The sequence below is a fragment of the Caenorhabditis remanei genome, chromosome IV (genome assembly GCF_010183535.1).
Source record: "Caenorhabditis remanei strain PX506 chromosome IV, whole genome shotgun sequence".
Lineage (NCBI taxonomy): Eukaryota > Metazoa > Nematoda > Chromadorea > Rhabditida > Rhabditidae > Caenorhabditis > Caenorhabditis remanei.
Window position 1 is genome coordinate 18,592,718 of NC_071331.1, and position 20,158 is coordinate 18,612,875.

General features: G+C 37.6%; 4 protein-coding genes across 4 annotated transcripts; 2 read left to right on the forward strand and 2 right to left on the reverse strand.

Moving 5' to 3' along the window:
* Positions 1 to 91: 91 nt before the first annotated feature.
* On the reverse strand, positions 92 to 7,791 carry GCK72_015137 (uncharacterized protein; the record flags this gene model as incomplete). Its single annotated transcript, XM_053730653.1, has 34 exons — positions 92 to 544; positions 978 to 1,157; positions 1,387 to 1,734; positions 2,016 to 2,050; positions 2,098 to 2,145; positions 2,194 to 2,349; positions 2,398 to 2,583; positions 2,659 to 2,772; positions 2,820 to 2,918; positions 3,011 to 3,076; positions 3,121 to 3,201; positions 3,397 to 3,510; positions 3,562 to 3,663; positions 3,992 to 4,108; positions 4,156 to 4,239; positions 4,307 to 4,420; positions 4,465 to 4,569; positions 4,628 to 4,732; positions 4,785 to 4,856; positions 5,241 to 5,354; positions 5,401 to 5,502; positions 5,547 to 5,663; positions 5,710 to 5,802; positions 5,951 to 6,052; positions 6,100 to 6,201; positions 6,249 to 6,350; positions 6,402 to 6,482; positions 6,548 to 6,622; positions 6,670 to 6,777; positions 6,830 to 6,943; positions 6,992 to 7,078; positions 7,127 to 7,207; positions 7,251 to 7,343; positions 7,395 to 7,791. 34 exons carry the CDS (start codon positions 7,789 to 7,791, stop codon positions 92 to 94), a joined length of 4,347 nt encoding a protein of 1,448 aa, XP_053585425.1.
* Positions 7,792 to 9,293: 1,502 nt separating this feature from the next.
* On the forward strand, positions 9,294 to 10,258 carry GCK72_015138 (uncharacterized protein; the record flags this gene model as incomplete). The annotated part of the gene is made up of 4 exons (XM_053730654.1): positions 9,294 to 9,435; positions 9,497 to 9,708; positions 9,760 to 9,815; positions 9,889 to 10,258. The coding sequence occupies 4 exons, from the start codon at positions 9,294 to 9,296 to the stop codon at positions 10,256 to 10,258; spliced, it is 780 nt and encodes a 259-aa protein (XP_053585426.1).
* A 2,886-nt stretch (positions 10,259 to 13,144) lies between these two features.
* Positions 13,145 to 14,082, reverse strand: GCK72_015139 (uncharacterized protein; the record flags this gene model as incomplete). The annotated part of the gene is made up of 4 exons (XM_053730655.1): positions 13,145 to 13,514; positions 13,568 to 13,626; positions 13,672 to 13,874; positions 13,920 to 14,082. 4 exons carry the CDS (start codon positions 14,080 to 14,082, stop codon positions 13,145 to 13,147), a joined length of 795 nt encoding a protein of 264 aa, XP_053585427.1.
* A 2,889-nt stretch (positions 14,083 to 16,971) lies between these two features.
* GCK72_015140 (uncharacterized protein) lies at positions 16,972 to 17,749 on the forward strand (the record flags this gene model as incomplete). The annotated part of the gene is made up of 3 exons (XM_053730656.1): positions 16,972 to 17,196; positions 17,245 to 17,303; positions 17,380 to 17,749. 3 exons carry the CDS (start codon positions 16,972 to 16,974, stop codon positions 17,747 to 17,749), a joined length of 654 nt encoding a protein of 217 aa, XP_053585428.1.
* Positions 17,750 to 20,158: the final 2,409 nt, after the last annotated feature.

Genomic DNA, 20,158 nt, shown 5'->3' on the forward strand with positions numbered 1-20,158 from the left:
AAGATCGGATTTATGACTCATCCCGCTATTTTGACTAATAAAACGGATTTTTCAATAAAGTTGAGGATCCGATATGAACACTCTCGTTTATCTAATTTTTTGACTTACTTCCAGACTTCCGTGGAACAGATGATGGTGTAGATGAACTAGTGGTCTTTCTTGCTGTGGAGCGGGATGATCTAGGTTTTTCCGGTTTATTCACCGATGATTCTCTTGGTTCAGCAGAAGATTCTCGAGATTTTGACGCAGAAGCTTCTCTATGTAAATCGCTCCGATGTGGAATAACGAAATCCTCACGTACGAATGAATCTGAACGTGGCGCTCGCTCCGCTGGCTTCGCTGTGTCCGCTTCAGAATCTTCGTCCGGGAATCTTTCTTTATCATCCTTTTCCAAAACACCAGGGCGCCTTTTTTGAAAGTCTACATCTTTTTCAACGCAATCATAACCGGTTCCACATTTGACAAAATGGTCTCGAGACTTATCGCGGAAAACACGAGGCAGGCGAGTCACAGATTTCCGGCGAACCGATGCTGGGTCAGGGATCTGGAAAAGATAACGATTTGGATGGTCGGTGTGAAAACGGTAGAAAGAAAATGTGTGTTTTTTAATGAGATTGATTTGATATTGCTTGGCTTTTCAATGACACTCGAGAGAAGTAGGATGTGAAAATAACTGATCAGCTATTCATTCGAAAGTATAAAATGTTGTGCAAATCTTAATCATATTGGACTATAACCCCTCTAAAACTTTTCAAGTCCGCATTTCTCACAAAAAAATTATTTAGAATTCAAAGAAAAAAGACGGGATGAAAACATTGAAATTCCGAAGAATAGTCTACATTTGAAGAGAAAAGTTCGGTTTTGACTGGTGAGTAGCTCGAGTAACATGAGTAACACAACTCTATATAATTTCAATGAATGGTGAAATGTGGAAAATTGCCCTTATGGTTTAGTTTTAAAAGAAAATGGAAACTAACATCTGACATGTAAGGTAGTTGGGAATACCCTCCATCTTTGAAATGGTCTGTTTTGTTCCAATCTTTATATTCTTTCGATCTTTCACGTTTCCCTGGTTTGGTTGCTGACAATTTTCTGGCATTTCCTTTTACCGCTTCATCTCCTTGTTCGATCTTTTCATTTTCTTTCGGATTATCGTTCTGAAATAATCTATGACAAATTCAGAGAATAATTTGTTCTTTTTAAAAATTGGGGAAAGAAAATATTAGCACGGCACGCTTCTTACAACCGCGCTCTACCGATACCGAAGAAAATTGTATGCGAAATCGAGAGACCCAGAGAAAACGAGACATTTCTCAAGAGGATTACGGTGAAGCGCAGTTGTAAGAACTGTGCGGAGCTAATAGGCGTAAGATGTTTTTTCATTACCTGTGCCTTCGGATTATCGTTGTTGATATTCTCCTCTTCCTTTTTATCTTTTTCATTTGTCTCCGTATTTGAAGCTGATGGAGTTGGGATTGGAGGTGGTGGTGGTAGAGTTTCTTCTTTCAATAAAGGTTCTGATGATGGATCTTTACGACCGAAGCGATTTTTACAAAATCTTTTAAAATCTTTTCTACTAAAACAACGCCAGCAGATGAGAAGTAAGATGAAGAATATGATGACCACTATACTTAATGCAACAATAGCTATTTTTATAAAGGACCATCCATCGTTGCTCTCTTCCTTTCCTGCTGCTGCACACACCTCTTCGCATGCATCCATGTGAAGAAGATTCTAAAAAGTTTGATAAAGTCGAAGGTTAAAGTGGAGGTACTAAAACATTAAATACACATTTTTTCTCAACTTCTCTTAATTTTTTTACCATTGAAAATAAAAGAGAAGGGAGAAGTCTTCTCAGAAGGAGCTCAAAACTGAACAAAATTTTCGAAATCTTTAGATTAAATTCTAATGCGAGTAGGTCAAATGCTTTGTTTGCCATCACAGGTCGCGGATTTTTTGATGAAAAATGTGTGGATTTTAAGTAGATAATAATTTTTATCACGAAATTATCTCACCTTACATGACACATTGCCCGCAGAGAGGAGATCGGCTGAAAAATTATGAAAAAATCGACAAATTGGCTAGCAAGATACTGACCTCGACATTTTGAACTGGTCTTATCAGCAGAACAATCCGATACACCTTCTGGAATAAACGGTTTTACTTAATTTTCATAACTGAAGATTGTCTTACTTTTCACTGCAGCCTCGATTTTAAGTTTGGAATCTTTACATGGCGTTTTACAATATTTCTCATCAGCTTTGACGAATTCATCGATCACTTTTGGCCTTTCAGTTTTGATGCAGGACGGTGTCACACAACCAACGAGTTTTGCAGCAACTTTGGCAACTAAAAACTATTAAAAATTGAAAAAAAATGGAACGAGTGAATTGTGACCTTGAGCAGTTTCAGAAGCCATTTTCGTAGCAGAATCTTTACATTCTTGTATCAATGTTAGATCAGAGGAACAAGCTATAGACCATGCATTGAGACGTTGGCCGTTGACAGTGTCAATGCATTGATTGTACTCAGTTTCCGTCTTTTTCGAACTACATTGAAGAAATATATCTATTGGGGTGTATCCTGAAAATATAAGAATAGTTCCGAGACTGAATTAGATTATCAAACGATTATTAAAATGTAGAAACATAAACCAACCTTGCGACAAACTCTCAGATAGTTTTAATCCTTCAGTCAAACAACTCGAATATTCACCTTGATTTTTGTTCACATTTCCCCGGCAGAAGTTTGATAAAAATGCTTGAATTGTCTCTGAAACTCGGAATATTTTGTTTCCATAGTTAATATATTCTGCTTACGCTTAAACTCCTTCTTCATTTCCTCCACTCCTCGATTCCAATCGCTTTCAACTAGATTTTGCTCGAGAGCGTAATCAGCGAACTTAGCAGAAGTGGAATCTAAAAGAAGGAGATCTTCTTATTAGTGAGTCATGTGAAACCTCTGGCCGATTTCAATGGAGATGGTTCGGCATCTTTCGACTCTTTTAGACAGCTAACAACTTCATCAAGTGCTTTGATGTTCTTGCACTTTCCCGTTTGTCCTTCGAGAATTTCGCCTGAAAATTCAATACTTTTTTTGTATTACAGTATTTATCCTTACCAACAGGGATGTTACCATACTTGGTGGTTACGAGTGACGATAAAGATATTTCATTACGAAGACTGATCGGAAGGGTTTTATCTAAAATATGATTGAAGTAGCGAAAACACTTAATGATATTCTGAGAACAGACCGCCTAGGCCTATCATGAGCAGACAACTCGTCGTTCTATTTGACTCAGAGAGGAAAACAAGACACTGCGACCATACGAGACTGATCTTTTATGATATAATGATGATGATGTTCTGAACATTTTACGAGTTATATAAGACCAACCATTCAAGTAAGGCAGCGTCTCCTTGAAACCGTCGTCAACGCATTTTGTATATTCTTGTTGATTATTTTTTGCTTTCAAACCGCAATAGTTAAGAAATATAGCCTCAGTTGCTTCTGTAAAGTAATTTCAAAAATGCACTTCATTCTCCTGTCACATTGGTTCACCTTTCAGTTTATTCATGGTATTCAATAGTGGTTCACCATCTCGACACTCCATTATGCTCTCTTTCTGCCCACATACATCCGCCAATATTGCCTTTACTTTTTCTGTAAAAAATTGTGAGGTTATAAACATGTTTGCGATGTGGCAACAATAACAGAGCATGATTCTGATGGAGGAAAGTATTTTAAACCAGCCTGTCTCCCCCGCCTTCGGCGGTTGAGCCGGCTGGTCTCTCTTCATTCACGTAGTCATTGACTTTCGAATGTGCCCGCATGGCCGAGTGGTCTAAAGCGGCTGTCGCTGACCAAAGCACGCCAGTTCGGTTTTGCCCACTGGCTCAGTTTCTCTTCTCTTTCCAAAACCGCTGCGGACAGTGCCTCAGACAAACAGACAAACACCACTTGTCTTTTATATATAAGAATGATAACAAACCGATAGCTGTTTTCAAAGGTGACGTTTGAGCGCCGTCATCTCCTTTCAAGCATTTGTAGTACTCATTGGACGTTTTTTTATCGTTACACGCATTAGTATCGGTTTGAAGGATTTCACCTGTAACTTCTACTTTATTATACCACTAAATCGCTGATGCTTCATACCTATTTTGATTTCCCCGTCATCTTTGTCCGTAATTATCCGAAGAACATCAATTGGAGCGTGGACGGTAGCAGGAAGATTGCCTACTGAAAACACAAGATTTCAACAAACCATAGAGAGACGGGGAACAAAAAATATCTTTAAAAAACTGACGTTTCGCTTCAACTCCCAGCTTGTCTCCATCAAAGTTCAAACACTCGTTGTAGGTGTCTTCTGGGTTCGCATTGAATTCCCGACAGAAGTTCATAAGAATGGCAATCAAAGAATCTGTAAATGATGTAAACTATTCAATATTCGTTTTCAATATTCACCTTTCAGTTGTTTTTCCACTTCAGTTTGACCATTTATCCGACAATCATCGACTTTTGATCTTCCAACTTTTCCACAACTATTAGCTAGTTGTTGCGCGACATCCACTGAAGTTATAGACAACTAACTACGAAGCTAAAATTATTAATTATTAATAAGAAATACCTTTCACTGTTGCAAGAGGTTTTCCTTTTAAGCAATTCAAGTATTCGTCACGAGATTTGGAATTGGTTGTTTTGCACGAATCCGCCTCTTTCTTCAAAATCTCTCCTTAAAAATTAATAGAGTGATTTTTAACCGGGAGAGTACTTAAATCGCCTACCTATTTTGATCTCGCCTTTCATAAACTGGGAAAGAGGAATCTCATCAAGAAGTTTGAAAGGAAGAACAAATTCTGAAATTAACTTCCGACTTAAGATATTAGCTCAATACAATTCTTACAACTGCGCTCCACCGAAACGGACTTGAAAAATGTCTCTTTTTCTCTGGGTCTCTCAATTTCGTACACTATTTTCATTGGTTTCGGTAGAGCGCGGTTGTAAGAAGCGTGCAGTGCTAAATAAGAGACCCCACAAATTCCGAGGAAAAAAAACTCCTGGGAAACGAACTCCTGGGAAAAAGGCGGGGCCAAGCGCGCTGATTGGCTGCAAAATGCTAATTAGCAAGATTGCGCAACTGATTAGCCAATCAGCGCGCTTGGCCCCGCCTTTTTCCCAGGAGTTTTTTTTCCTCGGAATTTGTGGGGTCTCAGTGCTAATACATTATTGAATTTTCTCACCTCCCGAGAGTTTTTTCGCTTTAGATGTTTTCTGACACTCATCATAGTCTTCTTGCCACTTATATTTCGAAGATTCTCCTTCGCAGAATGTGAGGATAAGTGAGTCGATTGAATCTGAAAGACTTAGAATATCACTTTCTTTTATCAAGCGCAGACTAACTTCTAATAAGACCCTGAACTTCTTCTTCGCCTTCCTTCCGACAAATTCTTTCCCTCAACTGATTCTTAGCACAATGATTTGTCAGTTGATTTGAAATTTCCTCTGAAATGATTAAATTAAAATTTGAATCCCGAATATTCACCAACTCATTGCAGTTTTCAAAGGATCGGTTTGCGAACTACCCAAACAACTTGTAAAATCATCGGTAATTTTGCCTTTGTTTTTCTCCAAACAACCTTTTAAATTAGCTTCAACAATCGATCCTACAAAACATAATTGTCAAACTTGTCATAACGAAACAAGCATTACCAATTGTAATTTTACCATACAAATCTTTCGTTACAATTGACTTCAAAGGGGTCGGTTTTTGGAAAGAGATTGTAGGAGCAGGTAGTGAAATATCTGCAAATGATAGTTATTTCAAGTTCACAGTTTACAGGAAGTGAATATAAATATTATGTAACTAGTGTAGCAAACTAGATAAACGTTGAAAACTAAACCTCTCTTTTTTTAACACGAACTATGAAATTTCGAAATATTTACAACGAACCTGCAGAAATTTTATTTCCCGTCTTCGTCAAACAAGACTGATAAGCTTTCTCCTTTTTATAATTTCCACCGCAATAATTTTCCAGAACAGCGGAAATCGCCTCTGAAATTCAAAAAAAACATTGATTGACGAGAAAAAAGATAATTAACCCTTCAGCTTCGTTTCAACCGCTACTTTTCCTTCTTTTCTGCAATTTTTTTCCTTTGAAGAGACTGATTTGCAATGGGCAGCAAGTTTAGTAGCTATATTTTCTGGAATGAGAATGTGAAGTCACAGGTAGTTTTGTAACCGAACTAACTCCTAATAACACCCGAATCCAGCTCTCCTTTCAAGCAGTCAACAAATTTATCTATACTTTGCTGATTTTCGCATTTTTCGGCTGCCGATCCTATCTCCGTTCCTGAAATAATAATTTTTGTGGACAAATAAAGATTGTAACAAAATTCCTCACCGACGTCAACTTCGCCGTATTTTTTATCCGTTTTAAACGTGCTCAGCGGAACTGTTTTATATTGTGAGAAAATATCGAAATCTGAAAATCGAAACTGAACAGAAATCACAAGAATTAACAACCTTTCGACACTTCGTCTTGTATACTTGCTTTCGCATTATCACATGTAGGACTTTTATCTTTGTTGGCGCAGAAGATGATCAAAATGTTCGCAGCAGCAGCTGTAAACTAGGAATAGTTATTTTTCAACTAAAGTTAAAAAACGAACTATCCAGTTTCTGTTTAATATAACCGACTACTTTTCCTCTGCATTCAACTTGTAACTCATCAGTTGCTTCATTTTTACAAAAATCTCCAACTAACACTGCGATTTTATCTGAAAAATTGTTTAAGATGTGGAATATGAAATGTATGAAAGAGATATAAACCTCTGGCAACATTCAGCGGAGATTTTTCGTTTCCACTTTTGAAACATTTCAAGAACTGATCGATTTTGTCGTTTTTGTCGTAGCAGTTATCGAAGTTCTTCGCAAGAATGAAGCCTGAAAAACTGTGTTATTTAAAATAAAAGCTCATGAAGTGTTTCTCACCAATTTTGTGACCACCGTATTTTTCAGCCGTCACTCCTGCAAGAGCGTTAGAGACTGGCAAAGCGAATGGGACGTAACCGAGAACTTCTGAAAATTCACATAATTTAAAAAGCTTTTTTCGAGAAGAAAACCAACTATTCCACGTTTGATCTTTGCATTTTTGTAGCTCAGCACCAGCACACTTATTATTGTCCTTAAGTATGCTTTCGAATTTTTCTGAAAAACTGGAAATATTTAAAGCCCAAACCATACAACTGACTTTCTGTAGATGCTAGAGCTTCCGTGATGCACTTATCGACTTCTTTCGCCGACTTTGTTTGGCACTTCTTGTATTCTTTGATAAGAAAATTTTCTGAATGAACGAGAAGTTAGTGTTATGTTTTTATTTCACTTTCAATCTCACCAAGAGTGGTTTGCATTTCTTTGACATCATCATCTGTCAACGTGGGACCATTGGACAATTTTCTCACCGGTTTTCTTTTCAGTTGTCTTTTAACTCTCAAAGAATCTGTCAAAACATTTTCATCACGATCGTTTCGGCTTGCAATATCTTTTTCTATTTCTGGTATCGTTTTCTTCCGGAGTGATCTTGCATATTGTTTTACTTCTTCTTCTGCACCGATGACGACTTCAGAATCCTTTGTTTTCGGTGTTGCGTTCTCTTCAGTGTTCATCGGTTTCACCCATTTCGAACGAACATCTCTTGACGATTGCCCCGAACTCTCGACTGCTTTAACATGTTCAGTTATGAACGAGTTAAAAACAACGAGAAAAATTATAAATCCAGCCAGCTTCCTCATCTAAACGACACTGCAAATGAGCATATTGATTATAAATGCTTTTTTTCGACAGAAGTTGAGTAAGCAGTAAGAGGTCTCTTAATTGTAAGAAGAACAATGCGAAATATTGTTTATTGAGAACTAAAAATGAGAAACACGAGTTTTTGCATGAATAATGTTCTGTCTCGAAAGATCACAAATTGTGGAAGATGAGCCATGCGATTAATGATTGGCATTTGGATAACAATAAACACAAAAGTTTCATCAGAAATCAGCGTGAAAAATTCCTCGAAAAAATATTATTTAGCTGAAAAATATAAAAAGTAAACACGTTGCGTAGTCGTCTAATATTGAAACGTGGAAGCCCCGAGATTACGGTACACACCAGTGCCACGTGGACTTTTCTGCAAACACCCCACAGATATTCTCGCTTTCGCGCAATATTTCGTTCATTTTTTCTGTGAACTGCAAGAAACGTGAAGCCGAATTTTTCACGTTTTAATTCAATTCTTTTATTGTATGCACAGAAAATGCAGTATTTTCAGGTTTTCAGACGTCCCAATGAATGAAAATAGGTCATCGATCAGAATTGTGTAAATGTAAATTCTCCATCTTATGGGCTAGAAAACGTAAAATTTGATCTGAAATTGAATTATTTGATATAGGAAAACCGATTTTCAAAAAATTGAGAATTTCAGCTATTTCAGCTAATATTTCATTTTCTGAAAATTGTAACAGTTTTAGGGCATCGTCAAGTACATGCTGTGCAATTTCTGTTCGAAGATGTTTTTGCACACATATTCATATCCGATTGAACTAGTGGTCATTTAGTACTACTAACTGGTGTTTCATGAATGGATGTGTACGAATATTAATGGGGTCAGAAAGGATATGAAATGAAGAAAATTCTGAAAAAAATTAGCCGATGGGGGAGTACTAGGAGATATTAATGCTATCAGTGCTAGGAATTCTAATACACTGGTGCACCTTCTCCGCGTTTCCATATCCCTGAGATCTCCTCGATTTCCAAATCTCCGCTTCCGACCTCTGCTACTTAACTTGTACTTTTGGAAATGAAAATAAAATGCCGACATTGTGCCAGAGATGAGGACTAACCCCACATGCGTTATATATATAAGAATGATGTTTTTCTGATTCTCCAGAAATTTCTTACTGAAAAAGAAGAGACTGCACATGGAGGCATCAAGTAAATCAGATGATACTTGAATCCCTTTTTCGGAGAAAAACACGCTTGAAAAATCAAAGTCCGAAGATGAAAGATTCGATCATAATCTGTAAAAATTCTTATTTCATTCGTAAATTTATTGAATTTCACGAAAAAAGAAGATAAACCGTGAACTTTAAAATATTTTCCACGTGAACTCCCATCGCCGCCGGTGGAATGTGCCGCCCATCTTGTCTGTCGCTTTATCCGACTGATAACAACAGTTCCGCCAATTTCAAGAGTTCCGAATCCTACATATTGCAAGACGTGCAAGATAATTATGTTCAATATGAACTCAATGCTTCTCCTGCTCTCTTCTCTACTTATTCTCCAAGGTGTCAGCGGAGATAAGACTTGCAGTGGAAAGGAGGTTCAAAATCTGGATAATGGTTGCACTAAGATTGATAAGTCGCCGTTGGTTTTCCGAGGAAATCTCGATGGTGAGTTCTATACTTTTCCAGTAAACCTAAACTTTTATCTAAAAACTGCTCAAATTTTCAGAAAAAATGGTCAGAGAAAAAGTTCAAAGTATCAAATATATAGCCTCTGGAATTGAAGTGATCGAGACTGATCTCGAGACGTTCGATTATTTAAAACACGTTGAGAGGATTCAAAATTCGAATGGTCCTGCAATGCTATTCAAAAAGAATAAAAATTTGAAACGACTGAATTTCACTTCTCTCGGAGAGTTGAAAGGCAAGGAGAAGGAGAAGGTAAGAAATTCAAACTTTCAAAAAAATCAAAACGAAACTTTTCTATTTCAGGATATCGTTTTCGAAAACGACAACTTCGTCCAGGCATTTAGCAAGGAAGCCGATTCGTAAGTTTCATTAGTTACACATTCAAAAATAATACTGTAATAAAGGAATAAGAAAACATAAACCTATTTTCAGGTTCGATGACTTCATGAAATTGGAACTAATTGCCCGAAAAAGTCATTTGCGGAACAAAGTTTGTTCCAATGATTTCTATCAGTTCATCAACAAAAAAGAAAGTTCCGACTCGAAGACCACATGGACAATTATCATTACTATAATCGCGTCATTTTTCGCCATCGCGGACGTGATTTTAACGTGGTTTTGTGTGAAAGAATGCCGTGCAAAGAAGGCTCGTGAGGAAAAGAAAACTAACAAGATGAAGACTGATGTGCCGGTTGGAACACACTTCGGACCGCCACAAACGCCAGCGAGTGGAACCACGACACCTTCCGCCACCACGACACCCTCCGCCACTATCAAAACACCAAAAGACAAGTGTATGTAAAACCCAACTGTTTCTTTGTAATTTGCCTTTTTTGTAATTGGTTTTCGATTAATGGTTAGAATAAATGTTTTTGGTGATTCTGAAAATGACTGAAGACAGATTCCATACAAAAAAGGGCGGGGCTTTGGATAATCAACTGTCAGCGGTTCAAACCACAAAATTCTTTCAATGCAAACCCATTACCACCAAGTCATCTGATAATAAACATACTTGTAGTCGGAAAGAGGTAAAAGGAACGGAAACAAACTGGTCTTGTCAATTAGCCCCGTTTTCCGCGGCTACTTTTATTTCTTTTCTGGTTGGTTCTCAAGCAAATGACTAGGTATAAAACCATCTCCGATACCCTCCAACTTCCAAAAATGATCCGTTTAGTCACTTGTATCATCATTGCATCAGCTGCTTCTATCTTCGGGTCCCTTTGTGTTTCATCGAATGTGTTATGTCAGAGCTTTTAGAAATGACAATGAAAAGGGCTTCCGATTCACTTGACATTCGAATAAAAACTGTGGAATACAGTAGTTTGGCCGATGGAGAAGAGAACTGTGAAGTCAATCGAAAACCGGTGGTGATAAGTTGAACAAAGATGTTGGCTCCCTTGAAGATTTGATGTTCATGGAACAGATGATTCTCAAGATCTTTATCATTTTCCTATGTAGTTATCGACAATAAGACTACTAATTAATCCTTGATGAATTCTTTCAATTATTCCATACTTCTTTCGGACTAATCCCATTTCGAGTTTTTTTGTAAAAGGTATTTATGGAGCAATATCAAGGATAATTATAAAGAGAGTTGAATTTTTCAACATAAAGCATGAGAGTAGGGTGAAATGACAATGAGGTTATGATATGAATTCAAAGTATTTTGAGATGTTACCAGAGAGAATTATTTTAGTTATTTCTAAATAGTAGGAATAGGCGATTTCTAAAAGTTAAATATATTTCTTTCTTTTTTCCTTTATTTAGCCTTTGTTACGTTTTTCTCTTCCCCCGTGCCATTATTGTCTGTATTTTCAATCTTCCGCTTTTTTTCCTCTTTCCCTCGATTCTACATTGTTTGTCCCGTTCTTTTTCATAACTCGAAACTGTCTCGTGAGGGACAGTTTCCAGTCTTTTGTATCTATTTCTTTTTTCTTTAGTCCCAATAAATATATATAAAGTGACTCCGAAGATATAAGTGAATTAGTTTTGTCTGTTTGGAAGGATTTCTTCAAGTCAAAATTGTCTTACTGTCATTCACGCCAGATATCTCTTGTGGACTCAACTACCTCTGATATTACTACAAATGACTGTTTCCCTATGAGATATCTGCTTTGAACGACATACTACAAAAGGTTGTCAAATAAAAAAATGGAGTTAAAGACTCGGACCGTACCATTTAGTCGCAATTGGCTGTTTTGTTCTTGAAACTTTGATATTTTAGCGACGACTACTGTAACATTTCAAGACTGACACGTATTCAACAGAAGATTCTGGACGCTAGTCAGACTGAGATTAGCTTTTTTGAAAATGGAAGTGTTGCAATTCTTCAATTTTAGTTTTCCAGGTTTCTTCTATTTGTAACTAATTAAGAAGAATAGATCGGTTCTCCTGATTTCTAAAATCACAGTTTGATCCTTGTCTCTCCAAATCTTAATCCAATTTCAAAAAGAAACATATTCCGATCGCTACGTGTGAACTTTTAAACCCCAATGAATAGTCAGCGTGGAGACATAATCCAAGAAATTGAACAACGCAACGAGAAAATTTATTTGGTCCAAATATCAGCCATGTTTCAGAGTGAGTATGAGAAGAAACAAATCAGTGATTAGCTCCTCCGAACTTCATGAGGATTCAGTGATTTGTGTGAGTTTGAATAAAGAAATGTCTTGAATAACCAGAAGAAATCTGCATGGAATTTGTATCCCGGTTTTTATGAACCACCCCGGATTCTGATATTCCAAAAATATGTGCATTCCTAGCCTTTCGCTTTTTTTTTAGAATAACGTTCAATTCCAGATTCCTCAACCATTGTTCGTCCACCTCGAGAAGCCTCCACCCATTTGATAAATGGATTTCACTCTGTCGCCAGATTTGAACAGAACAAAAGCAAAGAATTAGCATTTACTTTTGAGATTTATTACGAATAAATCTTTAGTTTTTACCTTTTTGGTTGAGTTTTCTAACTACTCTGTGCTTTGCTGAAATCTCCAAATCTTGGGAATGGGGAAAAGATAACTTTTTAATTTTCTTTATGGAAATCTCAAAAAGTTTATGGAAAAATCTGGTATCACTAGATCCTACAGTGCTCTAGAAGTGTTGTAACTCTTAAAATGACTCGATTTGTGAAAATGCCACGAAGCCGGAGCTAGAGTCAAATTAAATAGGGTGTGCAGATCAAATCTGGATCTTCATTTTTATAATTGGCAATATTCTTGTATACTTCCTGAATAGTTACAGTATATCAATGTATACAAGAAATTGGACCACTCCAGGCAGAAATGACTCCGTAACTTTTCACAAACGACCCGTACAGAAAAGTTGTCGACTACAAAAAACAGATCTAGGTTTGATCTACATACCCTACAAATTAATGTGTTATGTAATGAACGGGTACAGTGTGCCACCATCTCAAAGTTTGTCGTTTTCCATTGAAAACTGCAACAATATTTTGAACAATGCTGTATTGAGAGTTCATCAGACATTCTATATGAACATTCTATATGGAGATCATCAGACATTCTATATGGACAGATGAAAACACCTATAGAACCGAAACTGGTATGAATACTCGTTTCTTTGTTAAGGACACTAAAAGATACCGTTACTCTCTGCTAATGCAATGATAGAATAATAGTTTATATCGTTTCATGCATTCAGTTTTCATTATACAAAAGAATCGGTGGTATCATTTGCTTCCTGTGGGTTCCGCAGATTTGGACTTGGTGGGGATTTCTGTAGCCGGGCTCTTACTCTTTTCCAATGACTTCGTCCCCGCTTCCGAACTATTTTTTGTTTTATTTTTCTCATCTGTCTTCTCGGTTGTCTTCTTATCATTTTTCTCTACTGATCTCCTATGCTTGAACCAATTCCAGATGAGAATCAAGCTTACAATACACAAGAGAGCAAAAACACCCATCGCAATGATTGCCGGTAGTTTGAAATCCTCATCTGAAGATTCTTTGGTTGTTCGAACTTCTAAGAACTGTTTGGAACATTTCTCCGTCCTCTGATGAGTAGAGCGGGAGATGTGTTCTAAGAACATCCAATCGTGGAACCTGAAAATTATGTGAATGCATATTATTTTTTTAATGATTTTATTTTTACTTACGACTGAGAACTACTACTTCCTTCCGATGAAAAGTGATCGTCCTCGAGGACTACGTCAACCTGAAAACTGATAATTCTTGAAAACTTCTGTTCAGATATTCTTACCGGATCTCCTTTCAAATATTTCAAACCATCAAAGTTAAATCTCTTCAACTTTTGGTTTTTCCGGAATATAATTGCAGGTCCCTCTTTATTTGATATTTTCGTCGCATTTTTCAAATAGTCGAAACTTTCGATATTAGTTTCGATAACTTCAACGCCGTGCTCAATAATAGAGATCGTTTCTGTTTTTCTCTTTATCAGTGCTTCTGAAACATAGAAAATGTACTGTAACATGAACTGTGATCTCTCACCATCTTTTAAATCTCTGAAAATCAACGGAGCTTCGTTGATTATAGTACATCCATCTTCTAGTTCTTTCACCTCTTTTCCTCGACAAGTCTTCTCTGCCGCATCGACACTCAGTTGAGACATGAGAAGGAGAGAAATGAGAGCTACGACATGGTTCCAGCGCATATTGAAATACAACTACAAACTTTCGTTTGTTTCTATGGAAAATAGAGGAATAACTTTGAGAAATGTCATTACCACGTATGACATTCTCAGGGGTCATTTGTAAAACACGTTATAATTTTTTCAATGTGAAATGTATTCTTTTCTCGTGATTTGAAAGAATGTTGTTCTAACAGGTACCTGAAAATAACAATAGCTTATCTAATAAAACATAGAATAAGTCATGTAAGAGTTCTATGAAACGCAATGAAAAGACCTTCTGATTAACCTGATACTAGAAGTAAAGACTGTGGAATACAGTAGTGGATGAAACCGATGGAGAAGATAACTGAGAAGTCAATCGAAAACCGGTGGTGATAAGTTAGACAAGGATGCTGGTTCGAATGAAAATTTTATGAGAGTTGATGTTCATGGAACAGATAATTCTCAAGATCTTTATCATTTTCCTATTTAGTTATCGGCAATAAGACTACTAATTAATCCATGATGAATTCTTTCGATTCCCAACTTCTTTCGGTCTAATCCCATTTCGAGTTCTTTTGTAAAAGGTATTTATGGAGCAATATCAAGGTTAATTATAAAGAGAGTTGAATTTTTCAACATAAAACATGAGTGTAGGATGAAATGACAATGAGGTTATGATATGAATTCAAAGAATTTTGAGGAGCTATCAGAGAGAATGATTCTAGTTGTTTCTAGCAATAAAAATGAGCTAGAAAAGTTACACTTCTTAAAACATGTCATTGAGATTTCCAGTTCGAATGGACCAGCGGTGATCTTCCGAAGCAATGAGAAGTAATGGCTTTAGTTTATGGTTTTGGCAGGTCAAATCTCTTTGTTCCCTAGTCTGAAATTGATACTCTTCAGGACATGACAGATCGATAATCTCTTCTTCGTACACTGTCTTGAATTCAGCTGCTTCTCCCGATCAGTTATCCACTTCTCAGATTCAAATTCAGAAAATGTAAGATTTGGAGTGAAAAAATCATTGTTTCAGACTGCTCTCTACCAGAAACCGAATCGAAATCTGAATATTCATTTCCAAATGAACACTTCAAAAATGCACTGGGTAATGATTATGGAGCAGGGCCATGGGCTCCTGAGGCAAGATCATCCAGATCCCCACTTCCCATTTACAGATTACCATCAATCGGGCTAACTGTTAATGAGCACTTCTTCCATTCATATTTTTCTAAACTGTTTTTTGATGCCGATTGCAAAATTTCTGAAAACGCGAAAATTGGGGGGGGGCACGCACTGTATTTTGATGCTACTTGAGATATTTATACAACGTTTATTGTGTGAGTAAAATTCGAGTAGACGAGGAAACTACACTCGCATTCTTATACTTTTCGGTTCGATGTGGAATCGTTTTCTCTTATTTTCTTGGGGCTGAAGATTGAGTTGCATTTGAAGTTGAAGCTGTTGGAGCTCCAGCTGGAGTTGCAGATCCAGGTTGCTGTTGAACAATAGTGAGAGAAGTTGTCGTAGTAGTAGTTTGAGGAGGAGGAGGTGTTTCATGAAGGCAAGGGAGGAGTCCTGCAAGAAGGAATATGGGAGTTCGTGGAAAACAATTATGCTCCGAGATTTTCAAATAGGGATTTCATCTCTAAAAAAATTGAAACACTATAAGGGTGGTGTTATAGAAGAAGGTTATTATATCGATAGGCATCGCAATCATACTGGTCAAAAATAATTCCCGAGAGTTCTTTCCGCAAGCTTCTAATAGTTAATAGATGACATTTGAAAATAATTTTGGACATTTATTTTTTTCAATCATCAGGAACCGAAAATAAGCGTAGTTATTTAGGAAAAAATATCGTCAAAAGCATCATTAAAGGGACCCCAAATTGGGATCGAACGTCTGTCTCAAAGGATTTGTTACACTACTCAACGAAATTCAACAAGCTAAAGAAGAAATCTATGTGAGTAACTATCGGCCTTCGAGCAAATTTTACCTATTTTATTTCAGATTTGATGAACAATCTTCACCAAAAAAGGACTCATTCGAACGAAAATCAAAACACCGATTACACAATTTTACACTTGGAACGATGCGATGAGAAGCGAAAGGAAACAAGTCAAATGGAGTCAAAAGCAAAGAATATTTTAATTTCTATTTTTCTTCTTTCTTCCTTTTTAATTGTGTTTTTGTTTTTCTTATAATAAACAATAATTATTCAACCATGTGTTCCGAAATTACCGGGGAAAGGGGTCTATTGGGAAAGTGCGCCGGGTGAAAGTTGGCCCGGTGGCGGCTAAACGTTGGTCCGTCGGCGGCTCGCACCTTCAACCACCGTATGTTCGCCGTTGGGCAACTTGCGCGCCGCCGCCGGCCAGTTTTTGGGACTTAGCGGTTTACCTGTGCGGCCACGTGAACGCTTTTGTGAGGGGGTGAACAGGAAAATAAGAAGAGGCCAGCCGGATGAAGCGCCGAACGCGCTGCAGCCAGACTGGTTCAAGAATAAATTATATCTGAACGCATTGAACCTCATCGTTGAAACATCACATAAAAACGTGGTACGTGTTTTTAAATGACCTCTCGTCCCACTAATCTCATAAAAGTTACTTTATCACAACGTGGCGCAACATTCCACATTTCCAAAGTGAATAAATTATTTGAGCAAATCGAACAGAAAACCAGTAACCGAGAAGCAAGATGAACTACATCGGACTGAGCTCAATTTTCCTACTATTTCATGTTTCATTTTTTCTCAATCCAATTGTTACTGAACAAGTGAAGAGATGCACTGGAACGGAGGCCAGAGAGCTGCCCGACGGATGCACGATCATTGAAAAGAAGCCATTGGTCTTCAAAGATGTTGGAGATGGTAAATCTTGTTTTCACAGTTTCGCTTTTTAGCTCACTTTTCCAGCTTTTTCGAAATTTGCATGTTTATAAGTGAATGTTTCAGATTCCATCCTGAGAAAAAAGTGGCAAAACTCACTCAACTGGAAGCTGGACTAGAAGTAATCGAAACCGATCTTGAGACATTTGACTACTTGAGACATGTCAATGAGATTGTCACTTCGTATGGACCAGCGATGATCTTCCGAAGAAATAAGAAGTTGAAAAGACTCAACTTCAATGCTTTGAATAAACTCAAAGGAGGGAATGTGAGATTCCAGAATAGGAATTGGTTTGGAAAATGAGTGTTTTTTCAGATTGACATAGTCCTCGAGGACGACCACTTCGCAGAAGAAGCAGGAGATGGGTCAGCAGGGTAAGAATTCCAGGGCATCACTATTACCGAGTCAATTTATGAAATTCGAACTTTCCTACTGAAACTCAAATTTCAGATTCAATGACTTGATGATGTTGGAAAGTGTGTCTAGAGAAACAGACCAGCGTACCGAGAAGTGTTCCAAAAAGTTTTTAGAAGTGAAAACCACTGGAGGTTCTTCTGGTGGCGTTGTGATGTATTTAGGGTACTTTCTCATAGCTTTGTTTGTCATCCTTTTGGCAGTGGCTATCATTTTGACACTAAAAGAATGGAAAAAATGGAAGACAGAACAAGAACAAGCAGGCAAGAAAAAGAAGAAGAATAAGAAAGATGAGACAAACAAGAAGAAGAAATCTGGAAGCGAAGAGAAGAAAACTAAGAAAACAGCAACGAAAGGACCGAAATCAAAGAATACTCCTGTCAAAGAAAACCCAAAAAAGAAATAATAACTTTTGGAATAAAAAGTGAAAATAATTTGTGTGCTACAACACAAAATGAGTTAGATAAAAGTTTTCGAGTGACAATAAAACATCAAAAAAGTATTAAGGATTGTTTTTCAATGTCACCGGTATTTCCTAATGCAGCGAATCGACATTATTATCTTACCAGCCTGGCTGCCGCGCATTCGGCGCTTCATCCGGCTGGTCTCTCCTCATTTACTTTTTCACCTTCTCAGAAATGTGTCCGAGATTGAGAGACTCAGAGAAAAAAATTTTCAAAGGGATTTCGGTGGAGCACAGTTGCAAGAGATGTGCCGAGCTAATACTAATCAAGAGGTGATTGTGAATTGTGAATAAGGAAGTCGAAACTTAAAATTGATATTTGAAAGATTACTTGCTTCTTGAAGAGCGTGTTCCACTGTTCACTACCGAAATAGGCTGCTTAGTTGAATGCCTAAATACGGAAAGCAGAATAAGAAGTCTTATTTTAGAAGACAATTTTAGTTATTTTTTGTTGTGAAAAGCTTTTTTGGTAAAAACTGATAGCTTCGGTGCAAAAAACCTCAAAAATATCAGTAAATCCGAGTAGGCGAACTTATTTTTCAAGCTGATATTCTCTAATTGTAAGCAGAAGGCGAAAAAAAAACTTCTCAGATAATTTCCAGGCAGTTAGCCGACGAAAACGGCAGTTAGCCGAGGGAAAAAATCCGGCTGCCATATGTATATGGCAGCCGGTTTTTTTTGCTCGGCAAACTCCCGTTTTCGTCGGCTAACTGCCGCTTCGGTCGGCTAACTGCTGTTTCGGTAGTTTCTTATCCTGGGAGGAATTCGCCATGTAGGTGCCGTTTACACGCCGTTTACACGCCGATACCGCGCTGCTTAGGTCAATTGTGTCTTTTGTGTCATTTTGTGTCGGCTGAATTCAAACACACGTTGCCTACTTTTCACTTCTTATCCGCAATATTTAACTACATGGGATTGATTCATGTGCGTTATATTTGATATACTGATACATGTGTCTGTATCATATGCTCTTTATCCATGAAATAACAAAAGTGACCGTTTTCGGACGTGTTGTAGTCCTCATATCATGTATCTGATCGTGGCGTGAGGGCAAGCCACCTAAGTGATGGCTCTGACGAAATTGAGATCAGATTAATAGCTTTTCAATTTCATGCCCCTCTTTCTATATATTAATAAATAAATATTGTGAATATATATCCAAAAGCGGCAGCCGACATCTCACGACTTCCGCGCGCCACTATGTTTATCGTGGTGCCGCTCCTATGCACACCAATCCGCCACATGGGTGCCGGTTAGTTGCCAAACGCCACCTAGATGCCGGATACTCGCCCTCTTGTCCTTATTTGCCGTTTCCATCCCATTTCGGTGCCACACCGGCTAACTGCCATATACCTCGGCTAACTGCCATTTTCACTCAATACTATCATAGAAAATACTGTTTTGAAAATCGGGCTGTATTACAACGTTTATTTATCACACTTTCTTATTTACAGGTACCGCCCCCAGCCGATATTACATATAAAAATGTCGAGTTAAAAGATGTTAAATGGAGTGACGAATTGAACGAACTATGGAGTGTCGGCTCGGATAAGGATGACATTGAACTGGACGATGATTATGTTATGAATCCAGATTCAGTCACTGAGTCTAGCAGCTCTTCGGTCGGATTCCCATCGCTCTCTGAACTCCGCTGCCAAGATAGCTGCCAGCTCACGGAAACACCTACTTTCTTTTAAATCTTGAACGATATCCATCGAATCCTTGTTACGATTCCTATTCTCTTTTTAACTTGATTCCCTCTTGCCGACCAATCATCGATGAAAAAAATTTGGGAATGGGAGATATGATTTTACTTTAAAAATTACACTGTTGGTAATACTGACAAGTACTTGATTATTGTGACTCATAGGGTCGTTATTTAATATTAAATAACAAAAAGTTTCAGAGTGTGGACAACATTCGTATTACCATTTGTATACTGGAAGTTTGGTGAACACAACCTGAAGAAGAAGAAGATAAAGAAGATAAAGAAGATAACAAGCAAACAGGTTTTCGATCAAATAACAAATTAAAGAATCATAAGAAACAACAATTTTTGCTTTAGGAAGTTTGTGGTGCTGTGCAAAAGGACGTGATCCTAGAGTTCGAACTGGGGATTCCCCTTTAGTTCGACCTCCAATTAACCAGCAACCAGGATCTGCAACTACAACAACCGTCTCAAAAGAGACTACAACAACAGCTACAACTCCATCTTCAACTCCATCTCCAGTTTTATCACCTCATATTGTTCCACCACCATCTACATCATCTATTCCGACTGCATCTTCCACTCCTTCAACTCCAGCCTCGACATCTGCGCCAACTTCAGCTGAAAATCAACAATAAATCTTT